At 46.7% G+C, this 13,789-nt stretch overlaps 1 protein-coding gene across 2 annotated transcripts in view; it reads right to left on the bottom strand.

Annotated features, from left to right (window-relative positions):
* Nucleotides 1–701: 701 nt before the first annotated feature.
* The window catches only part of FUBP3 (far upstream element binding protein 3), a 47,407-nt gene continuing 34,319 nt past the window's right edge, over nt 702–13,789 (bottom strand). For both annotated transcript variants that reach the window (XM_058159290.1, XM_058159291.1), the window contains exons 13-19: nt 13,162–13,303; nt 8,131–8,291; nt 6,205–6,278; nt 5,165–5,241; nt 4,147–4,218; nt 3,497–3,618; nt 702–2,472 (exon numbers count right to left, since the gene is read on the bottom strand). In XM_058159290.1, the coding sequence (XP_058015273.1) occupies nt 2,464–2,472; nt 3,497–3,618; nt 4,147–4,218; nt 5,165–5,241; nt 6,205–6,278; nt 8,131–8,291; nt 13,162–13,303 (657 nt within the window). In that variant the 3' untranslated portion in view covers nt 702–2,463. The remainder of the gene's footprint in view (nt 2,473–3,496; nt 3,619–4,146; nt 4,219–5,164; nt 5,242–6,204; nt 6,279–8,130; nt 8,292–13,161; nt 13,304–13,789) is intronic.

Raw genomic sequence — 13,789 nt, 5'->3', positions numbered from 1 at the left:
TAAATGGAAGGATCTCCCAAGGTAACTTGTGTTCTAGGCAGGTGTGCGAGGGTGAATGGTTGGGTGGAAAGGGGGCACTTTGGTGCCCATCAAAACCACAAGGGGAGACGGTGGATGGATACCTCTCGGGAGCCTCTGCAGGAAATCAAAAATGTTCTCCCATCCAAAGCACGGCTTTCCCTTTTCATAGTTTTCCTCCAAAAGAACTTCCTAGGGTTGAGCAGAAGGGTGAAAAATCGGGAAGGCTTATATCCTGGGAGAGAAGAGGATGCAACCACATCAAACAAAGGAAGAGACATTGGAGGAAAATCTAGTCTACTTCCATTGCCCAGCCTGAGCACCTGTCTGAAGCTAATCTTCTTTCCGTTAGGAAAATATTCCACCTGGATGATCAAGGTACCTTACAGGTGACATCAGCCCCTAACATGGGGATTCTGAGTGGCGGCTTCCGAATTCTGACTGGGGGAATATAACCCAAGTGGAAGGGCACATCCCCGTTCTCATCTTTTGTGTGTGTGTGTTTGTTTTTTTCCAATGGATGTAGCCACCCATGACCGGAGGACTAAACCGCAAAGAAAAAACTTTTTAAACTTCAAGAGAAAGCAGACAGAAAACGAAAGAGGGGGAAACCGAGACCCGTTTTAAATGTGATTTTTGTGTTTGTGTGTAAGATGACACCGACACAGCACCCAGAAATGTAATCGTGTGGAATTTTTTTTTATTATAGAGAGAGTGTAAAATGCAACTGTCAGTCAAATAAAAAGAACATTTTCGTTTTAAAACATCATGCTGAACATTATCCAATTGTTTTTTGATTTTGTTGTTTTTTTTTTCCTGTATACAGTTAGACATTTCAAGCATTATAAAGAAATGGGAGGGAGGGCGAGGAAGCTCCTAAAACAGCAACTTCGGTACAATTCAAAACGGAATGTCCCATAGATCAATTAAAAATGTCAAGAAAAAAATAGCTTTACTTCCGTTTTTTTTTTTTTTCTCTTTAAAAATACACTGTTATCTGTACAAGAAAACACTACAGTAAACACTGGAAACCATATTATCCCTTTTATTAAATCAAAAAATTATTCAGAACATACCTATGGTTAATACTAGATTTCATTTTTATTTCCTCTAGGTAAAATTTGACAAATATTAAGGTAAGAAAATACTTAAAAACAAAGGGGAAAAAAAAAAATATAAAAAGCCAAAAAGCAAACACACACCCTGGAATTAAAAAATAGTTACTACTATTTTATAGGATTTAATGTTCCACAGTGCTTGTTAAAGATACTAATAGCAGTTTCATCTTAATATTAAAAATAACAGTATTTATTTCTGAAATAGACAAAAAGTATTTTGCTCTTTTTTTTTTGTTTTTTTGTTTTAAAGAGATGCTTGGAGGTCTTAGATTTACAAATGCAACCAACCAGGGAAACATAGAAAGGAAAATAGTATCACTAAAAAATTAACACATTGCTTTTATATTAACCCTTTAGATCTCTAGAAATTATACAGCCCCTACAAAATGCGCCCCCCCCCCAGCGATAAACGAACTTGACAGCAAACAGCAACTGTCCCAATAAAGAATTCACATAATTAATTACAATACATAGCATAATTCAGTTTCTTCTTTTTTTAAAAAAAATGCAATAAAATCAAAAAAAGACAGCCAAGGTACAAGAAAAATTAGAAGTAAAATATTTAATGAATTTACATATTTAAGAATATTTAAATACTGTTTTTTTTTAAAAAAAATTCATTTTCTTTTCTTTTAGAATTTGTTACATACCACCTAAGACTTCCAAGCGTTTGTTTGTTTGTTTGTTTGTTTGTCTGTTTTTTTTCTGTTTCAACAGAAAAAAAAGATTTTAAAAATCAAAGTATCAAGGAGAAGAGATGGGGGGGTGGGGAAGAGAAAAAAAAAAGAAAAAAGAAAAAAACCCCAAACACACACGCACACAAAAACCCATTTGTTGAAACGTCACAGCTTTAGGGGAAAGTTGTGATGCCAGCTGTTCATTGGTGTCCCTTCAAATCATGTTCCTGGAGTTTCGCTTCGCTTCGTGCTCTTTTAATATTTTTTTTTTCCTGTCGTTTATTTTTTTTCCTTACAATTTTTGGAAATAAATCCTTCCCGAAAAACGAAAAAAAAAAACAGAACAAAATGAAACGAAAAGCAGAAATTAAGGAAAAGGAAGAAAATGATGACCGTAGCATGTCCGTAAAGTTTAGTACACGTTACTAATTGTTCCTGATTCTTAGAAAAAAGTTCAGTATAGATTATCCTAACCACTAGTGTTTCACGAAAGAGAGAAAGAAAGAAAGAAAGAAAGAGAAAGAAAGAGAAAGAAAGAAAGAAAGATCTTCAAACGGTTGCAAATCTAGAAACCTCTGTTACAAAAAAGGTTTGTTTCCACAATGATTCCAAGGAAAAGGAGAAAAAAGAAGAAGAATCAAACAGTTGTTCTACTGCTCCTGAAAAAATAAAGAACAAAAAAATAAATAAATATAAAAGTGAGCGGAAACAGAATTAAAAATGCTCAACGGGTTTTTCAAGCCTATCTTGGCCCTGCAGGTGGGGAAGACAAGCGGACCCATCATCCCCATCCCACACACACTTCTCGCCTACTCCCCTTGCATCCATGCCTTGGGCAAATGTTTTGGCAATTTCTTTGTAAAAACAAAACCCCCCGAAACAAACTTCCTGTGTTTTATGATCTTTCTTGCCCCGGTTGTTAAGTTAGGAACATGGTTGTTAAGTGAATCCGGCTTTCCCCCCTTGACTTTGCTTGTCAGAGGGTCACAAAAGGGGATCACGTGACCCTGGGACACTGCAACCGTCATAAATATGAGTCAGTTGCCAAGCCAAGTGTTCTGTCCCCTCCCGGCCTGAGCTACGCGAGCTGGCTAAACGAGCCAGCAATTGAGTTCGCGGCTGCTATAAGTCCTGGCAGGGAATCTGCAGCTGCCTGCCAAAGTCTCCCTTATCTTGGGGTTGCTGGGCAACCAGGAAGTCAGCAATCCAGGCCGAATGTTCAGCTCAATTCTCCACGAGTCAAAGAGTTCAGCTCACTTCTTCACGAGTCAAATAGTTCAGCTCAATTTTTGCTTATCACGGAGCAGAAGAGCAGCCTGAGCTGCTTTTATACTCTGTGGGGTGTGGCTCCGTGACTCAGCATTTCCTAGGCCTGCCCCATCCCTTCCTTTGTTGTAGCCGCCTCTCGTATCTCCGAAAGCTGGGGTCTAGCCAGGCCTGATTGCCATCAGCCGGGTCTGGAGGCATGGCCTGGGGGTGGGGGGAGAGTCAGGGGACGGAAGCCTCGTTATCTCCTCCACCTGGCCTGCCTCTGGCTCCTGGAGCTGAGCCAGAGGAGCCGGTGCTCTAGAGGTAAGTCCTGATGGCCCTTCCCCCTCACTTTCCGAGTCACTTTCTGGCAGAGAATTGATCTGCTGCCCAGTGGGCTTAAAGGCGGCAACTATGTGCGAGAGAAACACCCACCTGGCTGTGAGCCTGCCCTAACGTCTGCCCGTAGTAGGCCGCCTGTTGTCGGTAATACTCTGCCCAGGCCATTGTGTAGTCTGGCTGGTTGCTGGCTTGGGAAACAGCTGTGGCAGCGTGACCTGGAAGGGGAGGAGGAAGAAGAAAGAGAAGAAGGGTAGAGGAGATGCTGACGAGGAAGTTGGGGAATAGCCCACCTACCCCGTTCACCAATAACATGCACCCCCGGGATTCCTGCTTCAGGCTAAGCTTTGGGCCAGGGCTCATGCTAATAGAGCAGATTGAATTAATTCCACTTTATTGTAAGGCTACCTTAACAGAATCTTGCAAGTCTGAAGGTACAAATCGCCCGCCTCTTTTACAACCTGAGAAACTAGGGAGGGTCTCTTTTGAGCCTCTTTCTCTGCCCATTATGCAGTTCTGGGCTACGCTGTCTCTTATCTGACTGCTCTCTAAAGCTACGTTAACAGAACCTTGCAAGTCTAAAGGTACAAATAGCCTGCCGTCTCTTTTACAGTCTGAGAAACTAGGGAGAGTTCCTTTCTGAGCCTCTTTCTCTGCCCATTAGGCAGCTCTGGGCTACGCTGTCTCTTATCTGACTGCCGTCTAAAGCTATGTTAACAGAACCTTGCAAGTCTGAAGGTACTTACTCTGCTTCTTGTAATAGTCTTCCCATGCCTTGCTGTAATCCGGTTGGCTATTCTGCTGCTGGCTTTGCTGACCTACCCAAAGGGAAGCAAAGAACGAAAAAGAAGAAGTTACAGAGCAGCCGGACGGAGGCCAGTGTTCAGCCGGTTCCATCCGGTTCGGGAGAACTAGTAGCAGCAGCTGAGGGAGGCTCCGCCCACCCACCCAGACGTCATCACGTCCCATTTTTGACACTTTGTGCATGCGCGGAAGGCTCTGCACATGGGCGGAGGTGGCGCATGCATTCACATTTGCGAACCGGTAACGAAGATAAGTGAATACTACCCCTTGGTCTAAACCCCTTGAATATTTATGGATCTTCTTTTCAGAAGAAGATCTGAGATCCTAAGCGCAACTAAGGGAGGAAAAGGACGTGCAGCACAAAGGCAGAATGTGCATTTGCCAGGGGTGACTATTCCCTGTTTTCTCTGGCAGTTTCTGGTCAGTTTCTAACACCCCAACGTACAGTAACATATCCAACATATGTCAAAGCACATAGAGTGCAGAGAAGAGCAACAACGATGATTAGGGGACTAGAGGCTAAAACATATGAAGAACAATTGCAGAGAGTGGGAACTGAAAAGAAGGATTAAGGGCAGTGGTGGGTTTCAGTTGGTCCTGTCCGGTTCGCCCGAACCGGCAGCAGCGACTGCGGGAGGCTCCGCCCACGCTCGGATGTAATGCACGACTACGCAGAGGTGAAGCGCGATCACATTTGCGAACCGGGAGAGAAGGTAATTGAACCCCACCTCTGACTTCGGCTGACTAAGGGTGACGTGACAGCTGTCTATATAAAAAAATTATGGCAAAGCTACTTTAATGTAAAGCTACATTAAGAAACCTCGCTTGGGGGCAAAGCCGCCACCACATCCCCTTGCAAGCAAAACGCTGCAGCAGAAAATTGACTTGAGGGTCTCCAGGCCACCCCAAGTACCCCCACACACACGCACAAAAATATTCCTAGGATGGGGAGAGACTTACTTGGGACCTGCTGTCCTGGTTGCTGCCACGTCTGGTAAGTGCTTCCCCAGCCTTGGGTCATGAATGCCTGGGGACCGCTGTGGATGACAAGACACCGTTACTCCTTACTAGCACTGATGATGTAACCTAGTTGGGTCATGAAACGTCTGCAAGAAAACATCCAAGCTCAAAGAACATCAAGGACTCCACAGTCCTCCACAGGAGCCTCGGCAGCTCACTGCAGTACCGCAAGCCACTTCTGCTGACTACCACTGCCTGCCATTTGGCAGTTCAAATCCCACCAGGCTCAAGGTTGACTCAGCCCTCCATCCTTCCTTCTGAGGTCAGTAAAGGGAGGACCCAGATTGTTGGGGAAAAAGAGGCTGACTCTGTAAAACTGCTTGGAGAGGGCTGGAAAGCTCTGTAAAGTGGCATATAAGTCTTGCTCCTCCTCCTCCTGCCCTCCCTCCTCTTTCTGCCTTCCTCCTCCTCTCCACAAACCCCACTCCCTTCTAGCACTGATGACGTTACCTAGTTGGGTCATGAAAAGTCTGCAAGAAAACCACCCAACTCAGAGAGCGTCAAGCACGCTCTCATTTCAACACCGAGCTACAAATATTCGCCTTTATTTAGCCCTGGAGGAATGGACGACCAGCAGCATCTCTTTTCATCCCAGGCTCAGGACGACCTTGTAGGCGATTGTAACCGCAACTCTGACTTGAACCTTCCTCGGTCTTGGAACGAACCACTACCTAACAATGCAGAAGCCGAATGCTCGTGGTGGCAAGGCCTGTTTCTTTTGTGTCTCAGATGCTGTGACCTCCGTCCCCCCCCGTTTGCCTCTCCCCCCCTCCCCGAAAAAACACACACACACAAACAAACCCTATTCTGACCTTGAGAAGCAAAAGGCCGGATCTCAAAAAAAAAAAAAAGAGAGAATTGCCTTTGTCTGCATCCGGAACGATGCACCATTACAGACCCGCAGTCGGGTTGCGAGCATCGGTGCTGCTGCTGGGAGAAACAAAACGGAAGAAAACAAAGAAGAAGAAGAAAATCCTTACTTTTGATGAGTCGTCGCAGGTGGCTGGCTGAAAGGAGCCTGGCTAAATCCTCCGGGCCCACCTAGGTTGGTGCCCTGAAAAAAAGACATTATTGGGGTGAGGGTGGGGGGCTGTCGTAACTCAGACCGGAGTCTCCACGTTTGAATGACAAGGTGAGCCTTAAAGCATTCAGGGGCCGCGGGCGACTCCGTGATACTCAAGGTGAAAGGGAGAGTCGGTCAACTATGGACCCAGGCAGTGGTGGGCTTCAATTTTTTTTTTTACTACCAGTTCTGTGGCCTTTTTTTTTTTTACTACCAGTTCTGTTTACTACCAGGTGTGGCTTGGTGAGCGTGGCAGGGAAAGGATACTGCAAAATCCCCATTCCCACCCCACTCTGGGGCCAGCCAGAGGTAGCATTTGCCCGTTCTCCGAACTGCTCAAAATCTCCGCTACCGGTTCTCCGGAACCTGCTGGATCTTCACCCCTGGACCCAGGCTCTCTTGCGGTCAGGGCTGCTGAAAATCCAGAGTCTCTTTTCCCACCGTTGGGAAAGACACAAATAATGGTGGGACCAGCCTTTCAAATGGACATCAGCTGGGTATTTCTTGGGTCGTCTTTAAATGGTTCCCAATGGTATCGTGGTTTAGTGGTGAAAGTGCTGGGTTAAGAAAGCAGGTGACTTGAGTTCTAGTATTGCCTGTAGCATGAAAACCGGCTGGGTGACTTTGGGCCAATCACCAGGAGACGGTGAGTTCTAGCCCCGCCTTAGGCATGAAAGCCAACTGGGTGACTTTGGGCCAATCACCAGGAGACGGTGAGTTCTAGTCCCGCCTTAGGCATGAAAGCCAACTGGGTGACTTTGGGCCAATCACCAGGAGACGGTGAGTTCTAGTCCCGCCTTAGGCATGAAAGCCAACTGGGTGACTTTGGGCCAATCACCAGGAGACGGTGAGTTCTAGTCCCGCCTTAGCTCTGAAAGTCAGCTGAGTGATTTGGGTCAATCTGTCCATCCTGAGAGGGTGGTTGTTTATGGGCCAAACAGGAGGGAAGAGGAGCATTAGGTAGATAAGACACCTTGAGTTATTTATAGAAGTAGTGACAAGGTTAAAAAGTTTTGGCAACAATTGGAGAAAATGATATTTGAAATGATGGGGAAAGTAATAACATTGAGAGTGGAAACTATATTATTGTTGGTAATTAAGGAAATAGAATTAACAAAATATGAAAAAGAATTGATTAGAATTATGATTATAATAGGTAGAATTATAATAGCTAGATATTGGAAACTAGATGTGATTTTTAGAATAGAAGAGTGGAATTCTGAAATGTGGAAATTAGCTTTAAATGATAAAATGACATGTGATATTAAAATTAGAAGTGGTGTGTATAAAGAAGATATTTTCTGGAAGACTTGGAAACCATTTGTGGACTTTGCGCTTGGAACATTGGACGCTTCAGTACCTGTACCTCGAGAACGTGGATTTTGGCAATCATGAGGATATATCCGAAGACCCAAATCTTCCTTTTATGTATAGCACAAGGGTGTAATAATGTATTTTTTTTGTTTGTTTGTTGTAAAAAAAGTAATAAAAAAAAAAAAAAAAAGAAGTAGTAACAATGGCAATGAATGAATGAATGAATGAATGAATGAATGCATGAACGAATGTTTGCTTTTTTAGCTGATGGTTCCGACAAGCACATTTTCTTCTGTGATTCTTCCTCCCTCGCGTTGAGAAATATGGCCCCAGTGCCTTTGCAGATGATTGATATGAGATAAATATTCTCATTTGCGCAGGAAAACAAATGCATTCGCGGGAGCTTCCAACCAGACCTTCCAGCATCCCGCAACGGTGGAGGGAGGGGGGGGGAGGGAGGTGGTTTGGGGAGTGGGGGAGGCTGTATCGCCCAAGCTGGCCCGAGACCATGAAAGGAGACAGGACTTACCCCCACTTTCTCATCGATCAAGTGTCTGGCGAGCTCGATCTGCTGGGGCACCCCCCGGATGGTGAATATCCGAACGTTCGGGTCCGTGTTGGGAGGAGGGTTCCGCTGGAGTTCCACGTGAGCCCCCGACTGCTGGTTTATGCTCTTGATGTTCTCCCCTCCTGCAGCGGGACAAAGGTGAGGGTGAGAGCTCGGGCCTGGAAGGTTGTATGAAACCAATGCCTTTCCCCAGATTCATAATACAGACCCAGGTCTGCCACTACGAAAGGTCTACATTTGCAAGACGCACCTCCAACTTCTAGTATTGCCCGTAGCATGGAAGTCGGTTGGATGACTTTGGGCCAAGCTACTTTGAGCGGCTTCTTCTGGTACCTTGAGGTGGGCTGTAATCCAGAGCCCCAGGAGGGAGGGGCCCCTTTCCCAGAGAGCGAGAGACGGCTAAATTTGGTGTTTGGGGCATGCAGGGAAACACACACACACCCGGCAACTCACCGAGTATTTAGAATTAGAAGGCTGGAAGGGATCTTGGAGGTCTTCTAGTCCAACCCTCTTTACACCACCCCAGAAAAAGTCTTTTCTTGAAGACTTCCAGTGAACCTCCACTTCCTCCACCTCTACAAACCCCACTCCCTACTAGCACTGATGCTATTACATAGTCGGAGACTAAAATGTTTGCAAAAAAAGCCACCAAGCTCAGACAGCACCGAAGACAACCCAGAGCTACAAATACTGTCTTCTAAGTTTAGCACCTCATTCAAAGCCCCTAAAAGGGATTACTTCACACTGCTACTATAAACCCTTGCCCACACAGCACTCAATGTAAAACATTCCCCTTGCAAGAACAGTCTTTAAGTCATTTAGAAGAGGAAGAGAAAGAGAAATAAATAGAGGAAGAGAAGAGAGGAGAGGAGAGGAGAGGAGAGGAGAGGAGAGGAGAGGAGAGGAGAGGAGAGGAGAAGAGAATAACAGATTTTGAAGGGACCCTGGAGGTCTTCTAGTCCAACCCCCTGCTTAGGCAGAAAACCCTCCACCACTTCAGACAAATGGTTATCCAACATTTTCTTAAAAACCTCCAGTGTTGGAGCATTCACAACTTCTGGAGACAAGTTGTTACACTGATTAATTGTTCTAAATGTCAGGAAATTTCTCCTTAGTTCTAGATTGGATTTCTCCTTGATTGGTTTCCACTCGTTGCTTCTTGTCCTGCCCTCAGGTGCTTTGGAGAATAGCTTCACTCCCTCTTCTTCTTTGGGGCAGCCCCCGAGATATTGGAAGACTGCTATCATGTCACCCTAGTTTATTTATTTATCTATTTAACAGCCCTGCCTGAAAAAGTGCATTTTATCTTATTTTATTATTTCATTATTATTTTTTTGAAAAAAAACCCAACTTATCCAACTTATATGCCACCCATCTCGCCTGGAAGCGAAGACGCAAATAAAACAAGAGCACACAGGAAGCATAAAAACCTCCTGCCAAACGGCCGTATTCCAATAACACAGGGCCCAAGCATTGGATTTGCTGGTCAACGCTACCTTGTAAGAAGAATTTTTGTAGCCCATAGGGCTCTCCCGAATTAGCCAGGGCTGGTGGAAAAGCCTCTGACTGCCAACAACAAGGGAAGGCCTTGTCGAAGGGTGGAGCACAACGAATGAAAATTTCGCCCCCAAAAGGAACAAGACATCCAAAGGCTAAATACCCAGAGGGAGGGTTTTGGTCTCGCTTGTCTTAATGAAATTTGCTTAACAAAGGATTCCTCTACGGCCCTCACAATGGCTCGATTCTTAGGCTGGAAACTTCACACAAGGCGGGAGGTGGGGAGATGCGTGACCCTCCTTCTGACGGGGGTTGAGACGGGCCAGAAACCAAAGGCGAAGGGGAGAAGGACCAATTAGTTCAGCATCTGAAAACATTCGCTCGAGGCAGACAAACACGCCCCCCCCCGCCCCGCCCCACCCTGCTTTGCAACAGGTTGGGAGAAGGCGTTTCAGAAAAAAGCTTCCCAGCCTGATCTGGGTTGCAGAAAACCTGCAGAAACCTTGCTAAGTCCGAAGCCTGCAATGAGGGTTTGTTTTTTTTTTAAAAAAAACCCCGCCTGGGAATGGTGGCAAAGGCACCAGGCCAGAAACCGGGTGACAGTTGAGTTCTAGTGCTGCCTTTGGAGTGAAAAAACGACTGGTAACTTTGGGCCAGTCGCCAGGAGAAGGTGAATTCTAGTACTGTCTTGGGCATGAGAGCCGATTGGGTGACTTTGGGCTAATCACTAGGAGATGGGGAGTTCTAGTCCTGCCTTAGGTATGAAAGTTGGCTGGGTGATTTTGGGCCAATTACTAGGAGATGGTGAGTTCTAGTCCTACATTAGCCATATAAAAGCCAGTTGGGTGACTTTGGGCCAATCGCCAGGAGCTGGTGAATTCTAGTACTGTCTTGGGCATGAGAGCCGATTGGGTGACTTTGGGCCAATCATTAGGAGACGGTGAGTTCTAGTCCCGCCTTAGCTTATGAAAGCCTTCTGGGGGATCTTGGGCCAATTACCAGGAGACGGTGAGTTCTAGTCGTCCTCCTCTTTGAGCTCAACATTTCTGTTGTTAAGTAAGACAGTTGCCGGGTGAATTTTGCCCCATTTTACGACCTTACTTTCCACAGACGTTAAGTGAATCACTGCAGTAATTTAATAACACGGTTGTTAAGTGAATTCGGCTTCCCAGCTGTCTTTGCTCATCAGGTCACAAAAGTGATCACGTGACCCAGGAACACTGCAACCGTCATAAATATGAGTCAGTCGCCAGGTGTCCAAGTTTGATCAGGTGACCTTGGTCGTAAGCGTGAAATAGAACTCTTCATTGGTCAAGTGTGATTGGATGGACGCAAGTCACTTTTTTCAAAGTGCTGTTGCAACTTTGAGTGGGCACTAAATGGGTGCCGCTGTTAAGTCTTTCCTTTCCTGACCCACTTGAGGACTTCATGGCAAAGCGACAGAATTCAACCAATGTTGCTAATTTCCGGGCAAGACCCATTAATCTTGTTATCTTATATTTTGCAAGTTTTATGTCGTACGGTATGCCTTATTTTAACGGCGAGACGCATAAACTGCTTTTGGAGGCTTTGGCTGCAGGAGGAGCAGATCGGAGCCTGATCTAACGGAGGGAATTGTTTTTGGGGGGGGGGGGGGGAAGCGGCTTCCAAGTTTCATACGGCAGTCGGCTCACGTCAGGAGGGAGGAAGAAGTGATCGATTCCAGCCTCTCCGGAGCGGACGGAGTTCTTCTCCATCCCTCGGCCGAAGACTGGAGGGCCGGAGAGAAAGAGAACAAGCCAAGATATGGAGCGCTGGGCGTTCGCCCCCTTTTCACAAAAGGCTGGTCACCTGCTTAACACATGGGGCTTGTCTGCAGACGGCTATTCAGAAAAGGGGTTGCTTTTCTTCACTGGGGCGAACGCGGGGGGGGGGGGGACGGACCCACAGCTGGACATAGAATCCTAAAGCAATTAATCAAACCAGGCTAAAAAGCCAACGGTGACAGGGAGGAGGCTGTCAAAATGACTTGGGTTTATCATGGAAATAAAAGTCCACGTCCCGTCCCCCTCCCGGTCCCCCCCACTGCTCCCGGGGCTCTGGAGAGGCTGCTGCGAGCTGCAAAGGGAGCCCTTGACCAGTGAAGGGGCCGTTCTCAAGCCTCTCGCCGCCGCCCCCCCCCCTCAAAGTGACCGTGGAAGACAACTCTGACTCTGCTAGTTGTATTTTGAGGGGATTGGCTTGCTGCTTTCAGGAACTGCAGGGTGGGAGGGAGGGAGGGAGGAAGGAAGGAAGGTGGAAAGGAAGGAAGGAAGGAAATAAATAAGGAAGGTGGGAAAGAAAGAAGGAAGGAAATAAAGGGAGGGAAGGAAGGAAGGAAGGAAGAAAGAAAGTAGGGAAGGAAATAAGGAAATAAATAAGGAAGGCGGGAAAGAAATAAGGAAGGAAGGAAGGAAGGAAGGAAGGAAGGAAGGAAGGAAGGAAGGAAGGAAGGAAGGAAGGAAGGAAGGAAGGAAGGAAGGAAGGAAGGAAGGAGGAAGGATGGAAGGAAGGAGGGAGGGAGGAGGAGGGAAGAAGGAAGAAGGAAGGAGGAAGGAAAAAGGGAAGGAAGGAAATAAGGAAGGGGGAAGAAAGGAAGGAAAGAAGGAAGGAAGATGGGAAAGAGAACAGGGAGGGAAGAAAGGAAGGAAGGAAGGAAGAAGGGAAGGAAGAAAGGAAATAAGGAAGGTGGGAAAGAAATAAGGGAGGGAAGGATGGAAGGAAGGAAAGAAATAAGGAGGAGGAAGGAAGGAAGGAAGAAAGAAAGTAGGGAAGGAAATAAGGAAATAAATAAGGAAGGTGGGAAAGAAATAAGGAAGGAAGGAAGGAAGGAAGGAAGGAAGGAGGAAGGAAGGAGGAAGGAAGGAAGGAAGGAAGGAAGGAAGGAAGGAAGATGGAAAATAGAAGAGGGAGGGAAGGAAGGAAGGAGGGAGGGAGGGAAGAAGGAAGGAAGGACGGAGGAAGGAAGAAGGGAAGGAAGGAAATAAGGAAGGTGGCAAGAAAGGAAGGAAAGAAGGAAGGAAGGAAGATGGGAAAGAGAACAGGGAGGGAAGGAAGGAAGGACGGAAGGAAGGAAGAAGGGAAGGAAGGAAATAAGGAAGGTGGGAAAGAAATAAGGGAGGGAAGGATGGAAGGAAGGAAAGAAATAAGGGAGGGAGGGAGGAAGGAAGAGCAATAACAAGAGCAAGAGCACTTAGGCTTATATACCGCTTCCCAGGGCTTTAAGAGCCCCCTCCGAGCTGTTTACAAGTCAGTCTCTTGCCCCCCAACAATCTGAGTCCTCATTTTACCGACCTCGGAAGGATGGGAGGCTGAATCCACCTCGAGCCCGTCGGGATCGAACCTCTGGCACTCGGCAGAGTCCGCCTGCAATCCTGCCTTCCAGCCAAGGACTGTTTTTGTTTTTTTTTGTCTTTTTCCTTTCCTTGCAAACTGACCAAGAGGCTGTCATTCCCCGGCCCCACCCCCGCGACTCACCTTTGCCGATCACCAGGCCGCATTTGTCTGCGGGCACCGTGTAAGTGATTTCCTGCATGCCGCCGGGCGTGCCCAGGCTCCAGTCTCCCCGTCCGCGCCCTCTGCCCCGGGTGACGGCGAGGCTCCCGAAACCGTCGCGCTCCTGCAAGCAAAGAAGACACCACCTCTGACCACGCGGGAAATGCCTGGCGGGCTGGAACAACAACCCCCCCCCCACCGCTGCCATCAAACCAATTTAAGGCTGGGAACCCGTCTTGACTAGTAGAGCATTCGGTGTCAATTTTCGGGTTAATGTCAGGGTTCCAAGGAACAGCCCCAACGAAATAAAGCTCTGAGGCTTGAGGTTCCTCAAAGTTCCAATTTATTAGCGATGTCATGTTGGCACAGCTGGGAAAACCCCAAACTGAAAGCTTCCAGGTTCTCCACACCCAGTTGACAGTTCACAGCCCTGCCCCACACCCAAAAGTTCATCACATTGTCCCATCAACTCTTCACATTCAATTGGATACAATCTTCTACATCAGACTCAAGATGCCCTTGAATACAGAATGTTGTTATGACTAACTTTCTACCGCTCCAACAACAACCCCCTCCCAACTTCCCCAGCTAAAATATATGACAGTTAAGA

This window comes from Ahaetulla prasina, chromosome 16 (genome assembly GCF_028640845.1).
Source record: "Ahaetulla prasina isolate Xishuangbanna chromosome 16, ASM2864084v1, whole genome shotgun sequence".
NCBI classification, from domain to species: Eukaryota; Metazoa; Chordata; class Lepidosauria; order Squamata; family Colubridae; genus Ahaetulla; species Ahaetulla prasina.
This window is presented reverse-complemented; position numbering and strand designations above follow the sequence as displayed.